The 22,338-nt window shown below is 38.7% G+C and overlaps 2 protein-coding genes across 4 annotated transcripts in view; both read left to right on the forward strand.

Moving 5' to 3' along the window:
• Positions 1-22,338, forward strand: part of s100a1 (S100 calcium binding protein A1) — a 356,523-nt gene that overhangs the window by 278,367 nt on the left and 55,818 nt on the right. The gene's annotated exons all lie outside the window — the stretch shown is intronic.
• Positions 4,118-20,885, forward strand: nt5c3a (5'-nucleotidase, cytosolic IIIA). Of its 3 annotated transcripts, none has more exons than XM_074653037.1 (9): positions 4,118-4,252; positions 4,390-4,575; positions 16,074-16,172; positions 16,838-16,907; positions 17,823-17,955; positions 18,072-18,161; positions 18,425-18,587; positions 18,698-18,898; positions 19,201-20,885. In XM_074653037.1, exons 2-9 carry the CDS (start codon positions 4,438-4,440, stop codon positions 19,300-19,302), a joined length of 996 nt encoding a protein of 331 aa, XP_074509138.1. In that variant the 5' UTR covers positions 4,118-4,252; positions 4,390-4,437; the 3' UTR covers positions 19,303-20,885. The 3 variants fall into 3 exon arrangements, with proteins under 3 accessions (XP_074509138.1, XP_074509139.1, XP_074509140.1); XM_074653038.1 differs by having other exon boundaries at positions 4,139-4,252; positions 4,387-4,575; XM_074653039.1 differs by lacking the exons at positions 4,118-4,252; positions 4,390-4,575 and adding an exon at positions 14,442-14,492.

The following is a 22,338-nucleotide window of genomic DNA, read 5'->3' on the forward strand; positions in this document are numbered from 1 at the left end:
CCAGAAAGATAACCTTCTCAGTAGCAAACTGCAGTTTCGACAAGCTTGCTTTGTGGCCATTTTCTGCTAGGTGTGTGAGCAGGGCAACTGTGTCCTCTACTTGTTCTCTCGTAGGAGAGCAAATCATCAAATCATCAAATCATCAACATACTGCAAGAGGGCGCTACCCCCCCCCCCCCCCCGCCCCCCGCAGTATGAGTGCCCCGGTTTTCCTTTAATGCTGCATTAAAGATGATTCAGAAAATCCTTGACAAAGACGCGTAAATGTATACATTTTGTTCTCAAAAGAAAAATGTGAACCAAAACTGGCTGCCTGCATCGACTGGGATGCTGAAAAACGCATTTGCAAAGTCAACGACAGAGAACCACTTATATTGTGTAAGGGCAAAATTTGTCAGTTTCCATTCTGTGTCTGAGAGGAGTTCAACAGATCTGACTGCGTTTACCACAGCAGAGAATCAGAGACCCTGTGAAAATCAACTTTGGGGTCCGCTGTTTTTTCCCAACCTGTAGCATCATTACACCTTTTAGTTCAAGGTCCCAAATCTTGCCACCTTTCATCCTTCGATTTGACCACTGAGACATGGGGATCAGAGTGTTGTATCTGAAATAGAGTCTGAAAAAGTGTGTCAGGCAGAGTCACTGAAACAACCAGTCAAGCTTGAGTTTGTCCCTATCAAGGCCCTCTCTGTACCATTTGTTTTCAAGTCCCAGTTTCAAGTCCCAGTTTTGAGTCCCAGACTCCAGCCATGCATGGCCTTTACCTTCAGCACTGAGTTCCAGGGGTCCCCCTCACACGAGTGATCCTGCCGACAACGCCAAATTTGTGGTGGCAATTTCTAATAAAACAAGACACAAGCCAAGGTCACAACTTGTCTTTCAAGTAAATTTAATAAAAAAAACATATATTAATAAGAAAAGCATCTGCAGATGGACTCACGAGCACAGCCACCTGAGTGGGCTGTGGCAAGTGAGCCCAGAACACAAGAGTAGTCAGTATTTATACATACTAAAGCATAACACACAGATAAGTGCAAAGAAGAGAAAGATAGAAAGTGAATCATTATGTCAGCACAGAACAGACAACAGAAGAGAAAGATAGAAAAGTGATTCATTATCATTACTTCAGCACAGAACAGACAACAGAGCATCACAAGACATAACAAGTACTTCAGCCCTCTGTTGTTTACAGTCACAGAAGATAAAACTGTTGGGTCACTGTTTTAATGCTTATGGTGACATGATCTACTAGCTGTGAGGCCCTGAGATTCTCTAAAGGTACATGGTTAACTTTGGCCTACTCAGATATGAAAATTTCCATTACACGGTCATTATAATATAAAATGCAAATGGCCAGCAAAGCTGCTGCACATTGAAATCAAGAGATTACACACTGGTCAGATAAAGTTTCCGCTGAACTGTCCTTCTTTTAGTATTCAAATGAGAACTCTATCACCTGACTTGTTCTTTTAAAGTGATGTGAGGTGAAGCAGGGTTTCCATTACAGGAAATTTAACTTAAAATACTTTCCTCTAATTTAACCTTTAACATTAAGTGACAATGTCTTGAAAAAATGTGTATCTGCAGACGTATGTGTAAATGAAATGACTTGGATATAATTTTTTATATTCCAGGCTTCAACGGTGCACTTGCTTGAAACAAATTAAATTATATTACTACACCTTCGAGGAATACTAGCCTTGGTCCAAACCTCTTAATTGTGGCCCACATTTGTTTCAACATCACTTTGAGCGATTCATGAATAAATGATTACCAGGATTCAGGTATAGGTAGATTCAGGTAGATTAGGTGTATATACATTGTTCTCTCTGCCTCTTCTAGGTTTCTCCCTGTATGAGACCAATGTCTCCCACAGCTGTCACTGCCTCTGTCAAATCAAGGTTAAAAACAGCTAAAAAGTAATGAAAACATAGATGAACAAAAATGTAGACATAAAATAACATTTAATTTTATATGTATATATATCTTTTATTTATTAATTCCAATATTTATTCATTTATTTCCATATATATTTCAGCATTTATTTAGTTGATCATTTGATTCTCATGAGCCTTCTCTCCTGTATTCATCCATCATCCCTTGTTTGTTTTTTTTGGAAAATTCTTTTTATTCCTTTTTTTTCCAAACATAGCATAACAAACATAACAAAACATAACACCGGTGCCATAATACAAAAAAAATCTTACATTTAACATTTAATATGTACATACATAAATACACACATACACATCGCCTCCCACTCCCACACAGAGACAGGTCCAGCCTTCTTCCCAGCCCTAGAGGTAAAGTTACAGAGAAAATAACATTAAAATATATTTTTTTATAATTAATTAGTTAGTTAAAATTAAAAGTAATAAGTACTACAGTAGTATAGTTAATGGTGGTAAGATAGAAACCTTAAATTAATTAATTAATTAATTAATTAATTAAATAAATATAATAAATAGACAAAATATCTCTCATCTCTTGTTGACATAACTAAAAAATATATACATAATTTGATGACTTTGGGGTAAATGTACGAGGATCCCCTTTAAGGGACCAGCCAGTGACGTCAGAGGCAACGATAAAAACTGCTTACAGTTGACAAAGATTGTCTATTGAAAAAAGGATGCTTCACTACGGAACTGGCACACTTTTCAGTGTGCAGCAGAGGATGTTGTTAACCATCACACTCATCACTTCTCCTCCTGCATTTGGTATCATTTTGTGTTCATGTGTCTGTGGGAAATTATATCCAGAATATGTTGTGTTGTAGTGCAATTTAATTGGAAAACATTTGACCTGAAACACAAGAATCAGATGTTTTTCATTCCAGTCAAACAGTGCAGCAGCATGAAATGAACTGGTGGGATGAAAACCTGCTGAGACACTGCTGGAAAGCAATATCCCTCTGTGCAAACCTATGGAAAAGCAGTGTGGTAAAAGAAAATTGCAGTATTGTTTTGGTTATTAGTCTATCTTATTCTATTTCAGGTTTAATGTCATGATTCATAATGTTAAAATTAAACATTAGTCCATTTAGCAGAATTGGTAAAATTATGTTGAACCTATACACACCACAGACTGTATATAACACACACCCATTCAGACAACAAAACTTTTCTAGATGATTATTAGGAATTTACACATCATGTTAAAGCTATGAATATAGGCTTACTACACCCAATAAGATTGAACTTCTAAAGATTACTTTATGCACTAGCGACATGCCCAATGCAGGTTTTATAACCACTTAATCAAATAAGTGTATGCAAGGAAAGATCATTCAGAAGTAAGAGAAAATGTTGTTATTTGACTGCATACTTGATTTCATGTTTGAAAATTATACCCAAATAAAAGTACAAAAGTATAATTATTTTGAAGACCAATCTGAATAGTTACAGCACATTACAGCACGCTGGCTGACCTACAATGAATCCTGGTTGAGGAAATGGAACACCATCCCACAGCAACGTGTGACCAGGTTGGTGACCAGCATGAGGAGGAGGTGCCAGGCTGTTGTGGCTGCGTATGGATCTTCCACCGCTACTGAGGCTCCTGACGGTGTATTAAATGAATAAAGTGTAAAATAGCCAATATGTCTTGTTTGTTCCTTGTTACTGATAGAGAGTTCAATCATCCAATCCACCAAACAACTCAAAACAAGAGTCAACACCAACAGGAGAATACACTGTTTACCATTGGCAGAGCATTTTGGCAATTTTTTCTTGGGCGCTACCCACATAATCGGCTGTGCTGCTCATCCCACAAATGCATGATCCTTACAAGTTGGACATCATTATGAAGGTAAATAAACAGGCTGTCCAACGATGTAACATACAATGCCAATTAGCATTGTAACAACAGAGAAATAATCCACCAAACACAAGTTTCCAAACTCTTCTTCCGAGTTTAGTTATAGCATATATGCTCACTGTAAAAGGGCCGATGTGGCATCCTGACGTAGATTTCAATATTGAGATACTTGAACCAAATTCTGTGTAATCATCTCAGTTGATGTTTTTTTTGTAAATTATTCCCAATATTACTATGAACTTCATCTGTATGTTATGTCTGACTTTTGTTTTGGCATTTCCTGTACAAACGGAAGTGTGTTTTATTTTGAAATTAACAGTGAAAGAGGGGACTAGTATCTGGCAGGGAAAGCTTCTGAAGCAGACATAAAGAGTTTTAAAAAAAGCTTTTAAAGAAAATACACAAAAAGGGCTCCTAGGTCAGGAATAACAAGGTGAGTTTACTTTTATTTTCTGCCTTGCTGTGTAGTACGTTTTTGTCATCCAACTGTTACGTTGGGCATCAAATGTGAATCGTGAACAGAGTGAGTGGTCTGGTTCTGCTTCAGTATAGAGGATCTTTGCCCAGCAGGACGTTGACTCTACGGTCGGTTGGAGGACTAACAGCACCAGCACCTTCATGGACCGGACGGCCGTGGTGAAGGTCGGGGCCGCGGCCAGCGCCAGCGTCTGCGTGCTGTTCGGCGGCGTGGTTTTGGCCCAGTACATCGTCGCCAAGAAGAAGCGAGCAGGCAAGAAAACCCGGATCATAGAGATGGTGAGTTAAAGCAAACACTCATCATGCTGCGTCAAGACGAGCAGGGGCAGACACGATGAGAAAACAGGAAGTGGGCCTGTTGCGCCTTCAAAATAAAAGCGCTAGGATAAGATAAATTAATTATGTTTTAGATCAATGTAATTCTATTCAAAACACATTATTTGACAATTTCAGAGGCACGTAGAGAGAACATAAACACAATATAGGACACCTTTTTTTTTAAAAATATGTACAAATTCAATTTCTATTAACTTATTTGTTAATTTAATTTTGTTATTACTCTCCTATTTTTGTATTTTTTTTGCTTTTTTGTTGTATGTGTGTTTTTTATTCTTTCTTTTTTATAATTATTATTATTATTTATCATTATTATTATTATTATATATTTCTTTTCTTAATTTTATTTCAATTTTGAAGTTGTTTTCTCTAGTGTACTTAATGAGTTTGTCTATAAGCTCATCTACTTAAAAATTGTTTTATAAACTATTGTAATTACAAACTGTAGATTGCATATATGAAAACAACCTTGAAAAAAGGGAAAAAATAAAGTATAAAAAAAATTCAAGAATAAGCTGTACTCATTATGATAATAATGATATGGGAATGATAATATAAGTGACAAAATAAGCTGTACTCATTATTCAGATTCAAGCCCTTTATTGTCATCGTGTAGTACAACGAAATTAGATTGTGACAATCCCATATGTGCTAATGAAAAGACAATACAATAAAAAAAGAGATAGTGCAATATAAATATAAAAAATATAAAAGATAATACAATATAAAATATAAAAATACAATATGTATATTGATGAAATGACAGTTTTGCCAGATTATTGCACAGAGTGTCCATCAGATAATTATATAATTATTGCACAGAGTGATCAGCATGTTATTGCACATATTCGTAACAGTAGATTTACAGTATTTACATTGCAAAAGTGACCAACGTGTTATTGCACATTCACATTTCACGTGTTCAACTCAGACAGAGGAGACGTCAGAGTTCAGGAGGTTTATGGCTAATTTATTAGTTAGTTTATGATAATAATGATAATGATGTGAGAATGATAAAGTAGACATTGAGGGACCATCAGTTGTTTAAAGTGGAATTTAGATAGAACAAGCAAGGCATTAAATACATTAGTATTACTGTTGTATTTTAACCCATGTAACACCCACAGGACATTGCAACATGTGTGCGCCTCTATTCTGAAAACCATGTCTGGAAATGTGACACAGTTATTGTTGGTATCTTTACAGTAGAGGACCTGCATGATGTCTCTGCGCATGCGTGGATGTCCCCTAAAACAGCAGCTGTTTTTTAGAGGTCATCAGATTGCTTTTCTCCAACAGAAAGAGCAGCAGCTTTTCAAGCTTTTGACAGCAGCTGACTCTGTGTGTCAGTGATGCTCTCTGCAGCTCTTTCACTGTCCTGGAAACAGCTTTGTGCTGCTGCTGCTGCTGTTGTCTGGTGTTGAACAGGCAGCATGGAGGTTAAACAAGAAGCAGCAGCACGGACAGTTTGTCCAGCTTTCTAACCTGTCCGACAGGAATCAGGCTTCTGCACAAACCTAAACATTCCACCACAAACTGTAGACAAATGGCCATATGTCAAGACTGCTGTGATTCAAGTATAGAATTGTTTAGAATAAATAAATAAAAATACAGCACTACACTCTCCGTTGTTCAGTGCATGGCACTGGTCATTTTTATACAATAAAACAAATGTTAGGTTTAGTTTTTAGAAACATTTCTACAGGCTTTCAGAAATGTATATGTTTGGGCAGAAAAAAGGTGAAAACAACTAAATTCTTACTTTGCAAAGTATAAATAAATGTTACTGAACCTTGTTTTTACAAAATTGTTATCTGTAAGAAAACTAGTTGAACCTGTGCACACAGGCCAGATAAACATTTTCTTTTTTCTCAAGATTTTTGATGATAATTAAGGCGTTATGAACGTAATTATATCATTTTTATTTAACTTAAACACCATCCCTCAGATACCCATGTGAGGATATACTGTATGTAGTTCAACAAAGAAGAAGTCGTTGAATATACATATTTATTTTCTCATAACATAGTTTTTAAAATGTGCGGCATGGATGTTAAACTTATTTTTTTTCCAGGGCTTATAGAATATATTTAAACTAAGGCTGCAACTAACAAATATTTTCATTGTCCATTATTTTCTTGATTAATCGATTAGTTGTTTATTCGATAAAATGTCAGAAAATGTTGATCAGTGTTTCCCAAAGTCCAAGATGACGTCCTCATATGTCTTGTTTTTTCCACAACTGAGAGATATTCAGTTTACTGTCATAGAGGAGCAAAGAAACCAGAAAATATTAACACACTTTTTTTCTTAAAAGAATTTCTCAAACCGATGAATCAATTATCAAAATAGTTGGCGATTAATTTAATAGTTCACAACTACTCGACAATTTGCTGCAATTCTTATTTAGACTTTGAATTTTGCAAGCGTTACAGGGCGTTTCTATGTATTGGAATCTATATGACTCATGTCCGAGTTATTTGGCTGCACCTATACAGCTGCATATTTGTATGTATTGTCTACCCACACAGACACACACAAGCTCATTTACCTCAAAGGAATTCTCTCAAATTCAGCTGCCACGTTTCACATTTACAGTAGAAACAGTCCATCAGATTTCAAAAAGCAGTCAAATGTTCTGGCTGCAGACACACATTTATGGTTTTATTGCTTGTAGTTTCCCTGGCAGGTCACCTCCTCTCATTATGTCGTTGTAAGTGTGCTTTTATCAGCGTTGTCTCGTTACAGTCTAAAGTGTGAAGCTGGGTTTTACAGCAGCATGTTTGGTTTGTGTAAAAGCAAATTGAATGGCAGAAAACTTGTCTATTTGATAAGCAGCTTCATGTAGTTTTTCGTGACTCACTTTCCACAATGATCTCCTCTGTTCATGTAAAATGTTTCCTTTCTTTGCATTCCAGTCCATTATTGCAGGTTTGACGTTACATCAACCTTTGACCGCTTTTACATCTGCTTGTTTGCATCATTATTGATTTTCGGGCTGAAACTTTGAACTGCCAGTTTGTAGAAGTAGAAGTTGTGAATATACTTTATATAAAAGTAACCTGAGAGGCCAAACAGTTTCATCTCTGAACGGGAGGGTCAGAGATGAGACATGAAACTTGTGCTTGGAGTTGATTTCTGATCGTGCTGGTTTCCGTATGTGTTTCTAACTGTGAGCGACTTAGTCAACCCATCAGCTGACATTTAGATATTTACACCAGAGTGAGCAGGAGAAGATCCTAGAAAGCTCTTCAGTTGTCTGTGTCTTGTTCTATCCTTGCTGATGTGATATAGTTTCATAGTCAGTTTCTCCCCTAGGTTCCACCACCACCGGTTTTGCAAATCCAGTCGTGTGGTGAAAGAAATGACGCTAGAGGATGAGTTTTGGGATGTAGTAGTAGCCACTACGGCTTCTGGATAGAAACAGTTAGCTCATTTCCTGTCCTGCTCAACTTCTTCTCCCATCTGCTTTTCATGATGCCTGATGCTACAGAAGCACAAACATCCGCTCTGGATCCCCAGAGTGTAAAATCACACGACTGCAGCTCAGCCAGGCGTTCATTTTGCGTCCTGTGTTGAAATATTAAAGGGACATTCCTCTACTGAGCGAGTTTTGTGACTCTCATAGCTCACCTAGACTCCTACAAACTCAGCTGGGTCATTTCAGAAATACATGGGCATCACAGAAAACCAAAGCACATTATTGTCTTCATTCCCAGAAACCATTGTGGGTTGTGTTTACTGCAGGCCTGCTCGTTACCAGCATGACTTGGCTCACTGGTTACTGTTGGTTGTTACATGTTTGTTTGTTTGTTTGTTTGCTCACGTTTTCAACTGCATCAACAACAAAATGTTCATGGCTTGATTTCATGGTATAAAGCTGCCCAGAAAAAAATGGTTAGATGTTTTAAACTGCAGAAATGTAAACTCTTGTCCATCCATGTTATTGACAATATATCCATCTGTACAACGGAGTGTCCTAAAACTCAAAACGCTTGAATGAGACTCTCATCATACTACCAGAAAAGTATTTTCAAAGCACAGCCTGCACACTAGAAGTAAAGCATTTCACACTTCTCATGCTTTGTGAGCTGGTGCTTCTTTGAGGTTCTCCTCTTGATGGCTAAACCCTAAACCTGTCATTAGTTAAATGTTAGAAGTAATCATACATAAGAAGTGAACGGTTATATTCCAAGTCCAAACTGATCTTTACATTACATTCATTTGGCAGATGCCAGACCAACTCACACTTTCACCCCTTGTGCGAACATCAGGGGCAAACTCGGGTCCAGAGTGTGTTTCACCCTGTTGACCTCTAGAGGGCAGGACGGAGCTACACTTGAACTGCAAGTCTTGGGGTTTCTTTTAGAAAATAAGATGGATGGAGACCAAAGCAACATACAAATATGTAGGGATTGCTATGTACTTCACTTTATTTATACAGTATCTACAGAACAGTACACAGTACTTTCTATAATATGATCAGTGGCGGCTGGTGGACATTATTCTAGGTAGGGCTGTGCCACATCCAATTAATTTCTGCAAACATCCCGTAATGATTTAATGCAAAAAAGTGAAGGTATCAAAAACACATTACTACTTTGCAGTTAAATAATCAACAATTATTTTATTCCAACAGGAGCAATAAAGAATGCTTAGAAAAATACAACAGTATAACATGTACTCAGTGGTGGAAAGTAACTAAGTACATTTACTCAAGTACTGTACTTGAGGTACTTGTAATTTACTTGAGCATTTCCATGTTCTGATGGTTCTTTCTACTTCTACTCCACTACATCTCAGAGGGAAATATTGTACTTTTCACTCCACTACATTGATTTAATGACTTTAGTTACTTTACAGATTCAGATAATTAATACAAAATATATTCAACAAGTAAATGATGATGTATTATTATAGATTAAACTACCCAGCAGTATATAAAGTCATTAAAATGAGCTCCACCTTTACCAGCTGCAACATTAAAGTGAGGAGCACATTAATGCATCAATAAGTATAATCCAATAATATAACACTATTCTGCATAATGTGTACTTTTATGTTTGCTACTTTTTGTATATTCATATGCTTATATTTTTGCACTTTTACTTAAGAAGGATTTTGAATGCAGGACCCTTACTTGTAGAACAGTATTTCTCTACATGGTAGTATTGCTACTTTTACTGAAGTACAAGATCTGAGTACTTCAACTGAATACTATAATACAATAGTAAACATGTAATACAATACTAATGTAATATAACAATATATCATGTAATAGAAATGTTTACTTACTGTGATGCCCCAGTTGACCTTGCTTTGTTTGGTAAACCAATAGTGAGGTAAAGATCAGGGGAAGTAAACATGAAGTGTAATTAGGAAAACTGCTGTTAAGTCCTGAAGCTATTCAGACACCTGAATGTAAAGAAACACGGGACTCAAGTGCTCTGAGGTGTAGACATAGTAATACTGGTGTTATACTGCTGTTAAGTCCTGAAGCTATTCACCTGAATGTAAAGAAACACGGGACTCAAGTGCTCTGAGGTGTAGACATAGTAATACTGGTGTTATACTGCTGTTAAGTCCTGAAGCTATTCACCTGAATGTACACATAAGCATGGGACTCAAGTGCTCCGAGGCGTAGAGATGGTAAACTCCAGCAACACTTCTGCTTCAAAACTCTCTCACCTTAATCAAAAGGCACAACCACAACACATCCACAGATATTAATACTACATAAAATACAGTTAACAAGAACAATACAACTAATTTACCGGTCTCAATTAAATTGTGATGCGTCCTCCATGACCAATTCAAGCAAAATGAGACTGAGGATAACTATGTACAAGAAAAGTCAATGTGGTGAGAAAGCCTGCATATCTTTGACAGCCTATTTGTTGAAGAATTTTGCTCTTCTCTCCTTCTGAGTGGCAAACCTCTCAATGACCTTCTTCTTAAAGTCAGGAATGTCTCTGACGAGTTTCTTCTCCATGGAGAGCATGGCCAGAGCATTAAGGTGATCCTTTGTCGCTTAATGGGCGGGTGCTGCTGGTCAGGTTCCTTAATGTGCAATTATATTCAGTTTTTTTCAGTTTAGTCCGTTTTTTTTTAGCATTTTTATATTACATTCATGAGCCAGATGCAATGTAATTTTATTCTGCTGTGCATTTAGCCTGTGTATAGTCTGACTAACAATTAAATTAATCTTCAATCTTCAATAACAACTAGGTCTCTTCTAGAAATTTACCCTAGTGGATTGTGTTTAAAAACTAATTTACCCGCATTATTATCCAAATCTGATTGTCTCTTCTCTTTCCTTTTTAAAATTCTAAACAGATATAATTGTGATGTGCTCTATGATAATCATTCACTTTGATGACAAGGCACATTTAGGCTTTTACAGACTGTTGGATATATGAATTAGAGGGTGAAGTCTGAACTCCACCTGAACTCCGGGCGGCTTCAGCCTCTTATTGAGTTGACCATGCTGCTTTATCAGTAGCAACAGATGGCTGTCACCATGACAACCAAAGGAGTTCCCAGTGTGGGTGGGTCCACGTGAAACTCATGAATGGCCTCAATGCAAAAGCAGGCACTATGTCATATATTAATAACACTCAGGCATGTCTTAACATCTGTCGTGGCAAATTAAAATCAGCTTCTGTCTAGAGTGATGAGAGAGAGGCAACAAAATGCACAAACACAATATTTGCCTATCCATTGTCCTAAAGATACAGCTTTATGTAGAAGTACAGAGACAACCATAAAAACACATTCCTGCATTAGGTGCCCTCCATATAAGCAGGACATCTCAAACATCTGACTACATGTGATCTAACAAAAGGGTCACTTGATGCCGAAGTTGCAGTAGTATCAGTAGTAGCACTAAGATCAGCAGTATTAGTAATAGTAAAAGTTGAAGTAGTATTTTTGGACGTCGTACTAGTGGTGGTAGAAGAAGTTGCAGTACAATTAGTAGTTGTAGTAAAACTAGTAGTCGTAGGACTAGTAATAGTGGTATATGGTGTAGTACTATGAATAGTAGTCGTAAGATCAGCAGTGGTAGTAGTAAAATATTTGTAACAGCAGTACTAGTAGCAAAGTTTTGTAGAAGTAAAAAAAGTGGTGTTAGCAGAAGTTTCAGTATCAGGAGGAAGAAGAGGAGGAGGAGGATCAGAACAGATGAAAAAAAGTAGCGACAATAGCAGCAATAGTGTTAACAAACAGTAGTATCATCAAAAGTAGTAATTGTACTAGAACTAGTGGTAGTATGACTAGTAGTGGTAGCAGAAGCTGTAGTAATATCAATAGTAGCAATAAGATCAGCAGCATTAGTAGTAGTAGTAAGCGATATGTGGAGGTAGTAATAACTATAGCAGTAGTTGCAAAAGTTGCAGTTGTATTAATGGAAGAGGTAGTAGTAGTAAGGGTGTTGGTTGCAGACGTTGCAGTATATCAGTTTGAGTACAGTTGTTTGTCAAAAGTGTATCTTGTTCAAACAACAGTGCTGGGATCAGTCATCCCTCAGGTTGTGTCAAAAGATGAAGACCAACAGCTTGTGAACTGTCACCTGTCTAGAGGGGTGAGGGAAACACTCAGAGGGGCTCTGCACTTTGTCCTTGATGACCTTTGACCCCGGCAGGCCAAGGCTGGGTCACAGCAGCACAAACCTATCTGTAACCTTTGCTCAGGCTTGTGCAGAGGAGGTGGGATTTCAGAGGAATGCTGGGAGGCGGTTGAACAGGCAATTTGACAGCTGTTAGAACAGTCATTTTCTGTGATAGTGTGTTTTGCAGCAACATGCAAAATAGTATTCAAACAAGACCTTATGTAAAGCTTTTAGAAAATAATGTGTTACCAAAGCTGCACTCAGCTTTGCTATCACATTGTGAATAGATCCACCTTTTCTAACAAACAACCTTTAATCATCACTCCTTACCTCCTTATTTTTATCTGTATCTCTGTGTGATACTTGTCTTGAAGCCACACTGCTGTTATCATAGCAACTCTCCCTGCAGGCCCAATAATTAAACCACCAAAATGCTAATGTGACATGTGACATTGCATTCATGTGGCAGACTATGGTGTTGTAACCTTTTTTCCCTCACATGCTGAGGTAAAAGGTGAAGCGCGTCAGCAGCGTGTGGCTGTATTGCACCGAGGTGCAACCAGTGGGCTACCTCCGGGTCTGAGAAGTGAAGCCAATGCTGAAGTGCCTTAAACTTGCATTCTTTCTAACAGCCAGCAGGGGGCGACTCCTTTGGTTGCAAAAATAAGTCTGCTTTTATAGAAGTCTATGAGAAAATGAGCCTACTTCTCACTTGATTTATTACCTCAGTAAACATTGTAAACATGGGTTTATGGTCTCAATCACTAGTTTCAAGTCTTCTTCAATACAGCATGATGTTCATTTAGTAAATTATGGTCCCGTTTAGAGTCAAATAAACTATAACGCAGAGTATGCTTTAGGGCGCACTGTAGCTACCTGGTGATTGACAGGTCGCTACCGTGGTTTCTTGTGGTTTGCATGTACTGGTACAATCGAAACTGGCCCCACTTGCACGTCACGTTAAGACAGGAAAAAAGGATTGCACAGGATTGTAGTGGAACAGAAAGATAAGAAAGAAAGGACTTGCGGGGCTGTCTCTCTGAGTCCAGCGTTCAGCAGGGGCCTGCACTGTTATTGTGGTAAAGTGTAATCAGAGAGTGTCGACCTAGTTTTTTTGGAGTCGGGGTATGCGAGGCAGTCGAGGCCGGCAGAGGACAGGAGAGGAGGACGAGGTTGTCTCATGTTCCTGTCTCCGCCATCTTACAGCGACAACAGAGGACAGCAGGGAACTGAGCCTTGTTCAGCAAAAAAAACAAGCCTGGGACGAAGTGTCAATGTTGCACAAATATTTGTTGTTCTCTGAATCAGTGATTAGTAGAACACAATAATGTATCATAATAATAATAATAATAATAATGTATTTCACTTAATACTTGTGCTTTTTCAAATTAATTGTAGCTTTCAGCATTCACATGCATTTTCTGCAGGAAATGCATTTTCTAGTAAAAGTAATTGTCACTTTAATATATAATTTTATAAAGTCAGTTAATTGTGCTGCTATAAACTGTTAAGCCTTCTGTTAGCTTGGAGTTTGTGTTCACACAATCATGACATTGCACACATGGTCTGACATCATAAATATTCCAAAAATACACCTTTGGATGAATATGGGTTCACTGATACAAGAAGGGTTATGTTGGAGTTGACACGTGCGTGCGTGCGTGCGTGCGTGCGTGCGTGTGTTTGCATGTCCATTAGCTGAGTCGTGTGTGACTGACCAAACAGCCTGACACTCGCACTGAACCTTGACTCCCATGACCCTCCGCGCGACATCAAGCTATTTTCCACATGTGTGTGTTTGTGGAGGTGAAGTGGGGTGTGTGTTGTGTGTGTAAAATGTGTGTGCTCAGCAGTAGTAGTACTGGAGGGGGTCCACCTTGTGTAATTGATTTTAAAGGTTCCTTTTTCAAGGGGTCAAAGGTCACATTACTGGAACAAGGGTAGATACTGTCACTTTTCCTCCACTGGCCCCATTCCACGTCTATTTATACTGATCTGTGTGTGTGTGTGTGTGTGTGTGTGTGTGTGTGTGTGTGTGTGTGTGTGTTTGAGTGTGCTTGAGTATGTGACATGGGTCAGCTGAAATTACCATTGTGTTTGTGTTTGTGTTTGAGCATCTCCTTAGGGGGAGGAGTTATGTTGCCTGATATTTTGGTTGACGCCCCCTCCCTGACTGTTGTAGGTATAAAAGCCCTCTGCAGCCATACAATCTTTTCCTCACTCTTTTTTTAGCTGACTCAACAGACCCGCGGTAAGTTAGAGTGTGTGTGTGTGTGTGTGCTGTGGATGTCTGTGTGGATGTGGATGTGTTTGGGTATAACTGATTATACTCCCGGCTGTAGCCATTTTTGGTTCATATTAACAGTAAAAACATTTAGTGCTACAAATTCTTGCTATCAAAGGTAACGAAATCCTCCTGAATGTCTTCTCCTGTTATAAGGATGCTTTGACCTTTGACCTCAGTATTTGCTGTTTGTAATCCAGAAATTGATGCTTTTACCTAAACCCTACATTGGGTAGATTGTAGTGTTGTAACCTGCTCTCACTGAAAAGATCATAAAGTGTGCTAAATATATATATTTAAAAAAAAAAACAACAACGCACAGGAATGTGATGCAGCACATCTGGCAGTATCACATTTAGCATCTTGACAGTACAGATGTTTTTTATTGTTGATAGTGAAGCAGTATTTCATGTTGTCAGAATATTCAGTTTGCTCAGATGAGGAGCAGGTTTGAGTTCCAGTGCCATCAGAGGGAGACGCCCTGTAAAACTCTGCAGCCTAAACTGCTCCCGTTGGTACACTACAGGCTTTGTGGTCTTTACAGGAACAGCATGTTCTCATAGGTTCTCCCTACAGCTAAAAACCTGTCATTTAAAAACAAATGGGAGGTTGTCTGAGACTATTTTTCTTCGTCTACAGTTCGTCTCTACTCAGCAGATATGAAGTTATGGGAGTTGTTTTGGCTCTTTGCACGCTGAGATAAGTGTGTGTTTGTGAGTGAGTGAAATGCTTATTAGAGAGCAGGATGGAACTAAGTTTGTATTTTTAGTTTGTGTACTGGGTGTCATGTTTCTGAAGGATGCTGATTATGTAAGAATGTGGAAGTTGTGCAGGGTGGGGGTTATGTTTTGGGGAAGGGGAGGTTGCTATTTGTTTGTATGTGTTTGTTTGTATGTGTTTTTAGTTATTCAAATGTTTGCTTTTCATCAGCACAGTGTACAAGTGCTATATGCAGATCAGTGTTTGTTGCCCCTCCTGCAACCTTCAACTGTCAAGGTTGTTACATCAGCTTTTAAGCCTTTATATATTAGTGTTATGTAGGGGTGGGATGTACTTTTTGACTTTATCTTGCATTAAGATAACATTTTGGATAAAAAAAAAAAAATCCTCTTGTCGAGCAATGAGAAGCTTTGAGAACAGACTTGTCCACGAGTCAGTTCTGAACTGATGCCGATGAGATGAAGTAACAACAAGGGCTGAAGTTCACCTGCTCTCTGCAAGATATTACTGTGGCTGTTTGTGTGGCCGTTCAGCTTGTTATACAACGCCGACAGATTCCAAACATCGTGTTGTTGCTGTTTCATGACTCTGAAACCCCATCCAGGAGTGTGTGTGTCTCGGCCAGGGAACAAATACACTGACGTCATTAATTCTAGGTTGACATGTAGTCAGTTCATACCCCTCAACACACACCAACCTAAATCCAAATCAACCCTAGTTGTCAACACCTCCTCCTCCTCCTCCTCCTCCTCCTGTTTTTCAAGTCTATGCTAAACTGATGGTTAAACATCTGTCTATAATAACCTCTCTTTCCCTCCCTCCCTCCAGATGCCTCAGTTTGAGAAGAATACAGTCCACATGAGGGACCCTGAGAGGGTGGAGCAGATCATCTGTGGCCTCATCAAAGGAGGTGCCTCCAAACTACAGGTAGAACATAATATGAAGTCAGTGTTTTGGTGAAACAGCGCCACCTCGTGGTACTGAAGCTCACAAGCCTATTGCAACTGGAAAAGCTTCTCACAAGCTGAACACTTTGAATGGGTTCAGTGCTTTACAGGCTCCTCTTGATTATTTTTGAAGTCCTAAATTACCTGGAAAAGTAGACTCACTTTGTAGAGACAAACACAGAACTTGCAGCTTTTTCCACATTCCAAGCAGCATATCCAGATGCAACATCCAGCCCTCCTCCAGCTGTGTATGTGTATGGTCTTATATGTCACTCAGTCTTTTAGGTTCCACTCACCCACTCTGTCTCACTCTGCCGACTGCCATCTAAGTTCCTGTATGTAACGTTAATACAGTGACTATAAGGATGTAGCAGCGTCATCATGCAGAAACCTATGTCGGGTCATGTAGGTTTTTAGAAGGGCTTGAAGGGAAAATCGCATTTTTGAGACTAAAACATACATACTTTGATCAATTGTGAATATTGGGATTTGAATACATAAGGAACACCACTGGGAAGCTACAGAATAATATAAAAAAAAAAAAAAGAACTCAACAATGATGGACCCGCCCTTTAAGGATCCAATGTGTCTGATTCATGTATTCCTCTGGTTCTGGTAAACAAAATGCTCTTGTCTCTGTTGCAGATCATCACAGACTTCGACATGACGTTAAGCAAGTTCGCTGTCAACGGCGAACGCTGTCCGTCATGTCACCGTAAGTACAACAAGAAAACAACATGAGATGTTTCTTAAGCCCTTTTCACACGGGACTGGTATTACCTGGGGACCTCTAGTAATTTATAATTATTGCGGAGGTCGTCTGTAATCTTAATCCCGTGCGAATCTGCCATGTCCGTTATTTGTCAAGTAAAAATTCCACCACAAATGACCTATCATATTTCACACAGAGGTCATGTGATAATATTAGTTGCGTGTGAATCGGCATCTCTGTGATTTGAGGCCGTATTTTTTTTTTATGTCTCCGTGCCGGTGACAGCCGTGGTCACAGGCATTATGTTTTTGGGTTGTCCGTCCATCCGTACATACATCTGTCCGGTCCATTCTCGTGATATCTCAGGAACGCCTCGAATGAATTTCTTCAAATTTGACAGAAACGTCCACTTGGAATCAAGAATGAACTGATAACACGTTTTTGTCGTTTTGGTCAATAACTCAAGAATTAATTGCTAATTATGACAATTTCACACAAATGTCTAACAGGATAAAATGATGAATTAATGACATTTGGACAGACACGGATGTAAACTGTAACTTGACTGGTTGGCGGAGGCAGACAACCGCAAGGCGGTAATTCTAGTTTTTGTTTTTTGTTTTTTCTCCACTCCTTTTTAGGATGTTACGTAGAGCCTTTGACATCATATCCTGGGGATAATGTCAGTAAATTTGAGTAAAATACAGATACCTAGATGTAGTGGGTGATTTCTAAATCCCTCGAAGGTCCCCTGGTAATGCTAGTCCTGTGTGAATAGGGCTTTAGTGTCATGTTTTAGTGTTTATTTTTCTAATCACATTTTTTGCGAATCTTAATTAAAATTTCCCAATTTCAATGTGGTTTTCTTGCCTGTTTGAAACATAAATTATAATGGTGTCATTCTCCTTCTTTGTGCAGATATTATTGAAAACTGCAATCTGATAGCAGAGGATTGCAAAGAGAAGCTGCTGCAGCTGAAGAATAAATATTATCCCATCGAGATCGACTCTAATCTCACCATGGAGGAGAAATTCCCATTTATAGTGGAGTGGTAAGACGCATGCACACACACACACACAGTCATGTTTATGTTTCTGCTCACAACCAGCAGAATACACTTTTTTCTCTACACAGTGTTCCTAAAAATGTGTGTGTGTGTGTTTGCAGGTATTTCAAGTCTCACACACTACTTGTGGAGTCGCGGATAGAGAAGGACAAACTGGCAGAGGTGGTGAGAGAGTCTGGCGCTGTCCTCAAGTACGTGTTCCTCAACGCTCGCTTGGGCACTCTAAACACTACAGCGTTACTGCAGTTTACTGTTGCATTATGGGTATTAACTGATGGTGATGCTCTTATCTAGAAAGGTCCCGACTAAGTGAGGAAATTGGGGCTCAGTAGATCCTCAGGGCTGTTTCATACTCTAAAGACAAGCGTCAATGTTACCATTAGCACCTTTAAATTGTACAGAATAACTGACGCCTCTCACCAACCTGTCCCTTTCTGTGTCTGCTTGTTTTCAGGGATGGCTATTTGCAGTTCTTTGAAAACCTGCAGCAGCACGACGTCCCCGTCTTCATCTTCTCTGCTGGCCTGGGTGACATCCTGGAGGAAGTCATCCGCCAAGCCGACGTCTACTACCCCAACGTCAAGGTCGTGTCCAACTTCATGGACTTCGACGAAAACGTGAGTCCTGCAGGAAACACAGACACCTCTGCTCTTTCTGATCTTCCTCATCATGACTAAAGAAACATAATGTCTCACCATGCTGATCGGATCTGTTCCTCATCTCACAGGGCGTCCTGAAGGGTTTCAAAGGCGAGCTGATCCACGTGTTCAACAAACACGACGGCGCCCTGCGGAACACGGAGTACTTCAAACAGGTGAAGGAAAACTCCAACATCATCCTGATGGGTGACTCACTGGGGGACCTCACCATGGCCGACGGCGCGCCCAACGTGGAGAACATCCTCAAGATCGGATACCTCAACGAAAAGGTACAGACACATAACCATGGATCCTAAAACATGTTATCGATCATTGAGTCGATTGAGTTCAGAATCTTAGAAATAATCAATAAACTGAGGCCAGGGAGGGAGGTGATGTTTGAGCTGCACTTTTTTACTAATGCAAAATGTACAGCTCCTGATTACTTGCCGTTTGAAAGCTGAAAACAGTGTTTGTGCGCTGCTTGTTTTCCACTGGATCTCCACGGCGACAGCTAACTGTGGCTGCTTGGAGATTCACAACATGAACCGTAAAGCCGCTCCTGACCGTTTTCTCTGGTCTCACTCTGCAGGTTGATGAGCTGCTGGACAAATATATGGACTCGTATGACATCGTCCTGGTGAGGGACGACACTCTGGAAGTGCCCAACGCAATCCTCCAGAAGGTTCTATAACTCCACCCCCCCAAGTCCGCTCCTCTCCTCCCATCAGCCTCTTCCAGCCTTGGGCCTGTCAGACTTCTAACACCAAACTAAATCTGTGTCACTGGTCCAACACCTCCACTTTCTCTGGATCATCTTCCAACTCTGTACCCCCCCCCACCCCGCCTCCCCACCTTCACCCTTTAAAAGCCTTTTTAAAAGACATTTTACATCTCCTGAATGAACTGTTTTAAAAGTCCACACAGCAGCAGCAGCCTGTCTCTGGTGTGTTTTGTCTGTTTGCATTGTTTCTGATGTTCTCTCAAAGTCGTTTTATGATAAAAGAATAACCAAAAGTGAGATAAAAAAAAACTCACTCCATCTTTATAATTTGCACATTATTGTTACCATTGTTGTTTTTGAAATATGGTAATAATTGTATGCCAGAAAGCATTTCCCACAGACTGACACAGTGTTTTCTTTGAACATGTTTGTCATGACCTGGTCAGGCTGCGACAGTGAGCCGTTGTTATACATAAAACATGCAACTGCAAAACCTACGTTGGAGCTTTTGCAGGTCATGGAAGTAATTGAGTGCATAAAAGACCTGGGAAAATGTAATTCCTAGTAAAACATATTAATGCTGTTGCTAGCAGCGATATAGAGACCACTGAAACTCGTTTTAGGGAGGAGGAAGGATTCAGATTGTCAACATGAAACTAAGATGACGAGAAGAAACGCACTTTATATTCTGTGTACGGCGGAATCAGCCTGTGCATGAACATACTGTGACAGTAATTTAGATTTGTGGATGTAGGAGCGGAGCACGTTCTCGCACAGAAAAGCCATGTTTACATAAGCTTTTTTTTTTTTCATTTGGCATCATATTAACGCAGAGGAAGAAGCAACTCTTTACTCTTGAAACATTCATGGCATTTTGTGAACTTCTCCATGCCAGTGTTGAAGGTTAAAGAGGTATTGAGTAATACTAAAGATGACCTCTTGTGGTCATCAGCAGGAATTACAACAGTAAAACCTCCTTGAACCAAATACAAGGTGCTGCAAAATTACAATATTACAATATATCTACTGGTATATAATATAAGTATAGTTTGCCTGTTGTTCAATAAAAATCCAGCATAAGACCTATTTAATTTCATCACCTTTTCATTCTGTGGTTAAATGTTGAGCACTACCTCTAACACATTCATCTTAGTGTTTTTTTTGGGAGGTTCAAAGTTAAAATGTCACCGTCTCCCCTTTGTCTCGACAAGTTGTGTTTAATGTTCTCTTTGTCTTTTAAATGTGCTGCTATCACCTGCATGTTGCCTTTTCTGATCGGTAAGTTTATGTAAAAGAAACGGGAGACTAAAATACATAAATATATATATATCAATAAAACGGGGAATAATGTCATACTGTATATGTGGCCATTATATGGAAATGTATATTGTTTTATTGCATTTGGAGAGATCTCCTAAAGTATAGACGGGTGTGTTGTATTTTTATAAACAGATGGCTTTCTCTTTTTTTTTGATGGTGTGATTTGAAAATGCAATAAAATGTCATTTTTTGGTGAGCCTTGTCTGGATCACAGAAATTTGGACTAACATGAACCCCCTCTTGCAGTCCTGAAAGCTCTGGGTTTGATGGTGTTTACAGGTGCAGTACGTAGTGTACAGCATGCAGACATTTTACAATGTGCCGTGAAAAGATTTCTCAACAAGCAGAGATTTTTGTTACACAGTTTCTACTGAGGTACAGTATCAATCTCTTTTAATATTTATGGTTTTATTAGAAACCATAGAACTGATTGATCTATCAGGTATTTAATTCACCAAAAACTACAATTAATTTTAGCTGACACATTCCCATCAGGTAAATTAATCTTAATGTTATATTCAACTGCTTCTCAGCATAACGTCCCACAAATGTACTAAATCACACTATATGTATATATATATATATATGTATATATATATATAAATGCAAAAACATAATATACACATTTCCTATATAAGATTACATATACTGTGATTGAAGATTTGATCCATATCACCTAGAACAGTTAGAGGAAAGGCTTCCATACAGACCCAGAAAGAACAATTAATAATTTAAAAAGTAAAATCTTTCTGTCTGAAATTTTTGTGGAAGCCATGTAAGAAAGTACCCAGAATATAAAGTACAAAATGAGGTACCAAGTTAAGTCAAGTCAAATTTATTTCTATAGCACATTTAAAACAACATGAGCTGCTTTACAGACATAGGCAGAATAAAAACAGGTCAACATTGCAGACAACAAAATCACACACATCCTCAGACAGAGACCAAGATCAAATCCATGAGTAAAAGACATGAGTATAATTTATAATGAGCATTATAAAAGGCCAATTAGTAATAACAATTCAAATACATTCAAGTACAAGGACCTCAGAAAGATGTATTTTTATTTGTAATACTTTTACCAATATTTACAGTAATTGCTGAGCTATAAAAACAAAAGGATTTAGTGGATTCTTATGAACGCTTGGTTGCAGACCCAGCTGCGGAACATTCGTGCGGGGGAACAAATATTCGGACGGACCTCGATGTCAGCGGATTTCCGCCTGTTTGACCAATGAAATCATTTCTTCCAACTGATGCCAGAAAAATATTGACGTCATTCTGCATAATAATTAGCCACGTGCTTCTGTTTGTGCTCAGAGGGAGAGTATTTTCGGAACAATAGTCGTTTGTTTTCGGGGTAACGTATCGGACTGTCTTAGTTCATGAATTGTGTAGTTAACATTAGATCAGGGGTCAGCGACCTTTACTATCAAAAGAGACATTTTAGGCAAAAACAATAAATTAAAAAAATCTGTCTGGAGCCGCAAAACATTATTAACTGAACATTATTAAGTCTAATGCAGTGAGGGGCCAAAGTGCAAATGTACTACAGAGTATTATAGGGCCACATTGAGGAAAAAACATCTGAGATTTCCAGAATAAAGTCATAATATTACCAGAATAAAGTCATAACTTAATTGAGAAAAAAAAGTCATATTACGAGAATAAAGTCATAACTTAACG

Source organism: Sebastes fasciatus, chromosome 12 (assembly GCF_043250625.1).
Source record: "Sebastes fasciatus isolate fSebFas1 chromosome 12, fSebFas1.pri, whole genome shotgun sequence".
In the NCBI taxonomy this organism is placed as follows: domain Eukaryota; kingdom Metazoa; phylum Chordata; class Actinopteri; order Perciformes; family Sebastidae; genus Sebastes; species Sebastes fasciatus.

Coding starts and splice junctions, on each gene's coding strand:
- nt5c3a (XM_074653037.1), top strand. CDS start 4,438: ATGGACCGGACGGCCGTGGTGAAGGTCGGGGCCGCGGCCAGCGCCAGC. Junction 16,173..16,837: donor GAGGTGCCTCCAAACTACAG/GTAGAACATAAT, acceptor TCTCTGTTGCAG/ATCATCACAGACTTCGACAT. Junction 18,162..18,424: donor GAGTCTGGCGCTGTCCTCAA/GTACGTGTTCCT, acceptor GCTTGTTTTCAG/GGATGGCTATTTGCAGTTCT.